The sequence below is a fragment of the Mus pahari genome, chromosome 18 (genome assembly GCF_900095145.1).
Source record: "Mus pahari chromosome 18, PAHARI_EIJ_v1.1, whole genome shotgun sequence".
Lineage (NCBI taxonomy): Eukaryota > Metazoa > Chordata > Mammalia > Rodentia > Muridae > Mus > Mus pahari.
Window position 1 is genome coordinate 897,061 of NC_034607.1, and position 8,557 is coordinate 905,617.

General features: G+C 40.9%; 1 protein-coding gene across 1 annotated transcript in view; it reads right to left on the minus strand.

The window, feature by feature from the left end:
• LOC110335394 (zinc finger protein 883-like) overlaps positions 1-8,287 on the minus strand; it is a 13,016-nt gene extending 4,729 nt beyond the window's left edge. Inside the window, exon 1 of the mRNA XM_021217530.2 lies at positions 8,189-8,287. Coding sequence (XP_021073189.1) covers positions 8,189-8,209 — 21 coding nt within the window. The 5' untranslated portion in view covers positions 8,210-8,287. The remainder of the gene's footprint in view (positions 1-8,188) is intronic.
• Positions 8,288-8,557: the final 270 nt, after the last annotated feature.

Here is an 8,557-nt window from a genome sequence, read left to right on the forward strand (position 1 = left end):
TGAGTTCCAGGACAGCCAGGGCTACACAGAGAAACCCTGTCTCGAAAAAAACAAAAACCACAAACAAACAAACAAAAGACAATGGACTGATTTATTTGACAGATGAAAGGAGAGTGTGCAATCTTAAAGTCTTAGATAAGCAGATCACAGACAAGGCAGCAGTATTGATTGAAGAGGTCAGCACTGGACACTGGGGCAATACAGAGGTGGGCAAGAACAGGGAATAACAACAAAGTGGGATTGCACTTGGCTTGGATAGTGTAAATATCCATTTCTGAAAATTACATCTGGTAACTTATTGTCAATCAAATACCCTCTATGGGCCAGGATGCAAGTATGGCTGCCTTAAACAATAAAAATACATTATCCCACTTAGCAAAACTTTGCTAATTTCTGGACTCCATTCAAATACAAATTAGAACACATCCAGACTCTGGATCCGAACTAGTTTTAGGTCCATGGGCAATAAGGCACATCTCACAAATGAACCTATAAGAATAATCATTTTTCTATCTTATGCTTATGTATAACTTGGCACAGATGTGACCAAAGGACATGTGCTGTGAGCAAAGACTTATCCCAAATCAGCCTATCACTCAGAATCATCTGGGGTGTTACCCTCCTTAGCAACCAAACTCCTTTTCAACTCTCTAACAAAAGGAAGCCAGAAACCAGTAAATCACTCCTCAGCACTGAAACCAAACTTCGTAGCTACATTTGTTTTAAAGGGCTGGAGAGATGGCTCAGCAGTTAAAAGTAACCATTCCTCTTAAACAGGAGTGGAATGTGTTCTCAGCACCCACTTCCAGTGCCCCGCAACTCTAATCCCAGGGGATCTAACTTCTTTAGCATCCACTGGCACTAACACTCTCATGCACACTGACATACATTTAGACAAGATTAAAAAGAATCTGTAGCAAATGTGCAGCTTGGATTTCATGTGGTTCCCCGGTCCCCGTCCCTGTCTCTATCCTCTGCTATTGGATGCCCTTTCCCTCTACTTGGAATGCCTAGCTGGGGCCTTTTTGAGGGAGGATGTGCCTAGACCTGCTGTGACTAGATGCCCCAGGGTGGGGTGGTACCTAAGGAGGGGGACTCCCTTCTCTGAGGGTAGGAACAATGGGAAGAGGGATTTGTAAGGGTGGGACTGTGAAGAGAATGGGGGGGGGTGTGATCAGGATGTAAAGTGAATAGAAAACAATTTAAAAATACAAGAAATAAAGATAATATATCTTTTTGTAAAAGCAGGTGTTTCTTTTCCTCTCACTGCCTCACTGCCTCAGGAGTTGATGTGTGCTTGTGGAGACAAGCAGAAAAGTAAAAGGACAATGAGGGTAAATGAAGAAAATATCTAATAAAATAAGTTAAAGAAAAAAAAGGACAAAGAAAAAATTCTTTGTGGGCATAGATTACAGAAAACAATTACAAGCTGGCCACATGTAATACTGAGAAATGATGGTAGAAAATGGCTTTGTTCTGGGCCCTGGAGCATGGAGCAAACTAAGCCACTCCTCCCAAGCTGTAATTGCCGAGCCACAAGTTCCACAACCACCCCAAGAAAGCACGCCTCTGATTTGGAAGGCTTTTAACATAATTTTAACATAAGTTGCAATAACTTGTTTTTTCTAATTATGACATAATAGCCATTTTATGGATTATTTCTCTCCTATTTGTTAATCAAATCCCAAGGAAGCAAGAAGCAGGGTCTCTCAAATCATAGCATTTCCTTGACTCTCTTTACTAGATAAACCTTCACCAACTCTCATGCAAATAGTGCCCCAACTCATGAGTCAATGCTTTTACAAGAGGTTTATTGGGGGGGGGGGTCGTATTCTCCAACTGGCGGTCCCACAAACATATTAAGTCACAGAAAAGGCTTTAACAACATGGGACTTCACTTGTCCTGGGCTATGTACACACACCACTCAACAAGTCACCCTCCCACACCCCTGCATTAGATGATGGAAATAAGTTCCTCCCCTTAGAAAACTTAACAAAGACCTATTCCTAGTCAAATACAAACCAGTACATATTCAGGACATATGGAAATTGGACCAATCCAGTACTAGCTAGTTTTTGCTGTAGGCTCATTAAGACAAACCGTGCCCTTCAAAGGATTTTTTTTTTCTTTTAGGAGAACCATTATTTACAGTATTATGCCTAAACATACTTAGGAGTGCATATGATTAAAACCAGATGTTATGAAAAATGACATATTAAGTCTCTGTCAATGATGAAGATGTGATTTTATGGAAGAAAATAAGTGGACAAAAATACAAAGGACCTCAATGTCACACATCAAAACAATCTCTTTATCATAGATGTGCCAAAGTATGAAATTCTCACAATACTTTAGACTAGGCCAGTCAAATTCCAGCATAGATTTGGGAGGAGCTCACAAGATCCACTTCATGATGGCTGTTGTGGGCAAGTCAGTATTCCTTTGTGCCTACAGGTAGGCACATGATCATGTTCCAATGGATGAGGCCACACCCATTCATTTTCATCTGTATTTCCTAATGGCTGAAGATATGTCCTAGACACTAATCCCATTAGATGTGTCGTTGAATTTCTTCCATTCTGTGGGCTGCCTCTTCACTCAGCCTTTTATTTTGCTGTACAAAAGCTTTTCAGTTTCATGAAATCCCATTTGGCTTATTAGTTCAAGCTACTAAGAAAAGTTAGAAAATCTTAACCTGTACCTGTAAGCTCTGTGCACCTATAAAGCTTTCATCTAGAAATTTCTGGATATCAAGTTGTGTGTTCAGGTCCTTAATCCATTTGGAGTTGCGTTTTGTTCATTTGTCTGAACCTTGCACACTAAGAATCTCACCCGAGTCAAGTGGATAACATGAGGAGTACAAAGGGCAACAGATCCTGGGCTCAGTGTAGGTTCACAAGGTGGTAGTGTATACCACAAGGTAGTGTATACCACAAGGGAACCCTTGTGGTACCCACTGGTAATCAGTCTGGAGGTTTTGTAAGTAAGTAAGTAAGTAAGTAAATAAATAAATAAATAAGGCTGGAAGGATTGTTCAGCAGTTAGGAGCACAGGGAGTGCTTCCAGAGGTCTCACATTATATTGTTAGCACCTACATGTTATCTCATAACTGTCTGTAATTCCAATTCCAGGAGATTTAATACTTTCTTCTGGCTTCCACAGATATTACATACTTGTAGTTTACGCACACACATGAAAATATCCACACAATGAAAAATTTAAAACCTGAAACAGATTCCCCATGTGGCCTAGCTGTCCCACTCCTGTCCAGAGAGCATTTTGTGTCTTATTATAGAGACACTTGCACACCCATGTCACTGCTGACCGATTCATGACACATAGGAAATAGAATCAACCTAGATATTCTTCAACTTATGAATGGATAATGAAAATATGTACCTATGTGGCATGGAATATTATTCAGCTGTAGAGAAAAATGAAACTTTCATGAAAATTTCAGGTACATAAATGGAACTAGAAAAAATTATACCCCAAGCTCAAAAAGAAAAGCCCTGAAAGGTCTTTCTCAGATGAGGTTTCTAGGTTCAAATTTTTTTGTTTTTATGTTTGTGAGTATATGGAGGATAAGAAAGCAAAAGTAGGCTATTGGGGGCGGGGAGGATGTACTGGGGGTTAGAATATGGGTAAATTGAAAGTAGAGAGGAATACTGAGGACAAAAGGGCTCAAGTAGGTTTGGGAATGACAGAGATAGGAATGGGAGGGGCCAGAAAATGGCTTAAACAAAATGAAAGGTACATGAAGAAGTTATCTGGTCACATATGATCTTGCACATCAAGGGGATAGTAGAACATGTACAATATGAGTAAATAGTGAGAAACTACTGGAAAATGAAGGTTTTTGTTGTTGTTGTTGTTGTTGTTTTGTTTTTTTGAGACAGGGTTTCTCTGTGTAGCCCTGGCTGTCCTGGAACTCACTCTGTAGACCAGGCTGGCCTCGAACTCAGAAATCTGCCTGCCTCTGCCTTCCAAGTGCTGGGATCAAAGGCGTGCGCCACCACGCCCAGCTTGAAAATGAAGTTTTAAGGAGGGAAGTAGATGGAACATTAGTGAAAAGGAGGGCTAGGAACTGGGATAACCAAATAGCATCACAAAACACTACTAGTTTGTAAGCTAATTTAAATTACAGTTTTCTTGGAAAGAATAGGAAAAAAAAGTCTTACTAGGTAGCCCTTGTTGGCCTGGAACTCTGCAGACCAGGCTGGCCACAAGCCCACACAGATCTAAACAAACACAAGCACCACATATTAGTGAATAATGTTACTCCCAAATGTCACAGGGACAGGTCATCATCATATAGGATTTTGGTCAGCGATCCCTCCTCTACCCACCCCCAACCCCTAGTGGCATCCTGTCTTAGTTAGGGTTTCCATTGCTGTGAAGAGACACCATGGCCAAGGCAACTTGTATGAAGAACAACATTTAGTTGGTGCTGGCTTACAATGCGGGAAGCATGGGAGCATTCAGGCAGACACAGTGCTATAGAAGGAGCTGAGAATTCTGCATCTTGATCCAACTGCAGCCAGGACAGAGACTGGCATCCTCATGCAGCTAGGAGGAAGCTCTCTTCTGTAATGGGTGCAGTCTGAGTAGGAGACCTCCAAAGTTCATCCCACAGTGACACACTTCCTCCAACAAGGTCACACCTCCTAACAGTACCACTCCCTTTGGGCCAAGCATATTCAAACCACCACACTCCACTCCCTGGCCTCCATAGGCTTGTTCAAACACATGACTCTATTGGGGGGGGGGGCACACCTAGCCATAGCATAGTGCAAAAATACACTTAGTCCAACTTGAAAAGTCCCCATGGACATTGGACGGTTGGAGTCTGATTTTGCTTTTGATTGTGACTGTGCCCTGATATTTTTCCCTCTTGAAGGAAGAAAGTATTTTAGTGGAGCCCACAGTTAAGAGACTTTTTATTTTTTATTTTTATTTTTTTTAAAAGATTTATTTATTATATATTATATCCTGTAGCTGTCTTCAGACACACCAGAAGAGGGTGTCAGATCTTGGATGGTTGTGAGCCACCATGTGGTTGCTGGGATTTGAGCTCAGGACCTTTGGAAGAGCAGTCCATGCTCTTACCCACTGAGCCATCTCACCAGCCCGTTAAGAGACTTTTAATTATTAAAAGACTTTGGGTTAAAAGAGATTGGGTATTTTAAAGGGATTGAAATTTTAGTATGTAAGAATTTGCAAAGACTGTGGAACTTTTGAAGTTATTTAGACCTCAGTCTCATCAGTGTTGAAAGTCCAAAATTCAAAGTCTCTTTTGAGATTCATGCACTCTCTTAACTGTAATCTCCTATAAAATCAAAATCAAAACATAGATTGCATACTTCCAACATATTATGGCACAGGATATACATAATTATTGCAAAACACCATAGCAAGGAAATACTGGACCAAAGCAAGAAAATACCAGCTGGTCAAACTCCAAACTCCATGTCCAATGTCAAGGCACTCTTCAGATCTCTCTAAATCCTTTTATCCTTCTTGACTGTTCTTGACAGATCTGGCATTCAGCAGCAACAAAATTAATTGTTTTGGGCTGGTTCCACTCCCTCTTAGCAGCTTTCCTCAGCAGGTAGGATCTTGCCCCAAAGCAAGCACTCCCTTAATCTATTTATCTACTCAAATACAGGATTTAGCTCAATTGTACTTCCTGGTCCCTGTTATTATTTGAACCAAACATTTTATTTTTCCTTCCTAAGGTGGCTAATCTTGAGCAAAATACTCTCCATGAGAGTACACCAGAGTGCAAAGTCTATGCTGAGCTTTTCTGTCAATGCAATCAGTATAAATCAGCAGACTCTTTAAGCAAAGATAAAAGGCAGCAACACTCTTCACAATAACATCATAAGAACGAACTCCAGAGAGCAAATCACCCTCAGCCCAGTGTCTTCCATATTCCTGCTAGGATGGCCCATTAAGTCCCGCTTAAAGCAATTCATGACTTTGCAAATCCAAAGTCCCCAAATCTACATTTCTCCAAACAAAAACACGGTCAGGTCTATTCCAGCAGCACCCCACTCCTGAATTGAAAATATAATGACTGGAGGATGTGCGCAGTACCGTGAAATGCTGTGTCCAGTGCATGGCATGGCTGCTGTATACATGAATTAACAATAGCTGCGGTTACCCACACAAATTCTGCATGAAGTCATGCCAGTAAAAAACTCCAGCAATGGACTTGGAAGTGGCTTCCAAAGCCCCACCATTAACTGAGAGGCAACTGCTGGAATTTCAAGATTTCACTATGACCAGCAATGGCTCAGATTTTTAATCCTCTCAACAGCACTTCGAAACTCCATCTCTTATATGTGATTATTTTTTCCATATAAGAAAGACAGTTAGGTCTTCTACTCTAATGTCCTCTATCACCCCCTTTTATGTGGTGTGCTTGAGCATGCATGCTCACACACACACACACACACACACACACACCTGACATTCAAATGGACAATTGTTAACAAAATTTGTATGTCTTTTATATGTAATTCTTCTCATTGTAATAAACTATATAACTATATTTTGCTTGACTTTCTTTAAAATTTACTTTTTTATGTGTGTCTGTATATGTTTGTGTGCATACAATTTGTGTGCAGGCTCTAGAGGCCAGAGAAGAATGTCAGGAGTTGGATTTACAAGTGTTTGTGAGCTGCCCAAGCTGACTCTGGGAACAGAATCCAGGTCCTATGCAAAGCATTCTTGACAGCTGAGTTATCTGTCTCTCGAGATCCTACACTTTCATTTTAATTTGTTATTATTTTCTTTTCGACTTCTATTAGAAAATCAAAAGTGCTTTTTTCTAAATACTGTGTACCCAAGACTTTAAAAAAAATTCTTTGTACAAGTAATTTAAATTTATTTTCAAATAATAGTATACTGTTTCATAACAATGTTACCCTCTCCAAGATCCTTCTCATTTTAGTATGCAACTGCTCATTAATTTACCTATAATTAGTTAAAATTACCTAGTACCCTGCTAACATTCCCATCAATTCGAGCATGAATACAATTCAGAATTTTAAAAAGTAGTAATTTTCTTTGTATCATTTAATACTTTTTAAACATAGCAGTATATAAACTCAATATACAGTAAGCAATATCATTTCTCTACTCCAATAAAGACTAGAGTGGAAGGGAAAATCAGGAACAAAATACCATTCATGGTAACAGGAAAAGAATTACTTAGAAATAAAGCTCAGTAAAAGGGTTAAACGACTTCAGCGATGACAACTTCAAATGGTAAAGAAATAGAATACTCAAAGTCCACGAAGTGGCAGAAATAATACTGCACAAATGAATATTCTATTGAAAATACCAACTCCCACACACACCTAAAAGAATGTCATCTGGTAAATGCTGATCAAATACTCTCAGTCACAATTTCTTCTATTTGGAGAACCGGCCTCCAGCACACAAGCAAACGAAGACTGGCAAGCACCTGATCTACTTTACAGGGCTCACAAAAACCAAGTCTAGGAAAGCTTTTTAAAAACCCGATTTTGGCCTCAGAAATGGTCAGTGGGGAAAAAACATCAAACTTACACTTCTCTACTCTAAGATTGAAAAATTTGGCCCACTCTCAGAGAGGGCACAATTAAATACTCTTTAATCTCCTCTTTAAAAGGGCAGAACACGAACACACACACACATACACACACACACACACAGAGAGAGAGAGAGAGAGAGAGAGAGAGAGAGAGAGAGAGAGAGAGAGAGAGATTAATAAGTTGACTCGGCCTAGTGTTCAACTGCAGCACTATGAAGAATATAATTTACAAAGGCGATGAGAGGAAGGAATCGAGCAGCAGAGATATGCCTGTAAGGCATATGAGCAACTGCTCACACCACTCAAGTCCCCTTACACCGCAGTCTCCGCGTCACCAACCCGCCGAGCTGCAGTGTCTGCGGAGGCGCAGGTTCCAGGTGAGACTAACCCCATGAAGATAGGGGCCTGGGACGAAGTGGCTTCCCTAGGATAGAACAGAGCGGGCTCCGGTGCCCGGTCGCCTGCTTTGCACACAATTCCAGTGTCCTGCTCCAAGGCACACACTAGGCTGCACAGCACCAAGGGAACGGCAGGCAACAGCGCCACAGACTCTGCAGTGTCACAAAGCTTTCACTTACGACTCCAGGAGCCCAAGGCTTACTCACCATTTCCTCTTTCAGATGCATCCAGGTGTCCTTCCTAATAGGCCTAAAAACAGGAGATACAGTCCAGACCGAACACCACCACAGACCCTCTCACCAACACAGGACTCAAACATGGCAGCAAGGGCGGAGCCTTCCGAATGTACCGGTTCGCCATTGGACAGTTCACGGATAGCAGTAACAGCATCCCTGATTGAGGAAAGATAGTGACAGCCTTGAGCTTAAATGCCTTAATTAATAACACTCCTTTTCCCCAATGCAGTTAGAATAGCAGATTCTTTTGTACGCCAGTTTTTTTATTTTCGTTTTGTTTTTTAAGCTGGGCTAAGCCGGTTCCGACCTGTTTTAGAGCTTTGCATTTAAGGGGAACAG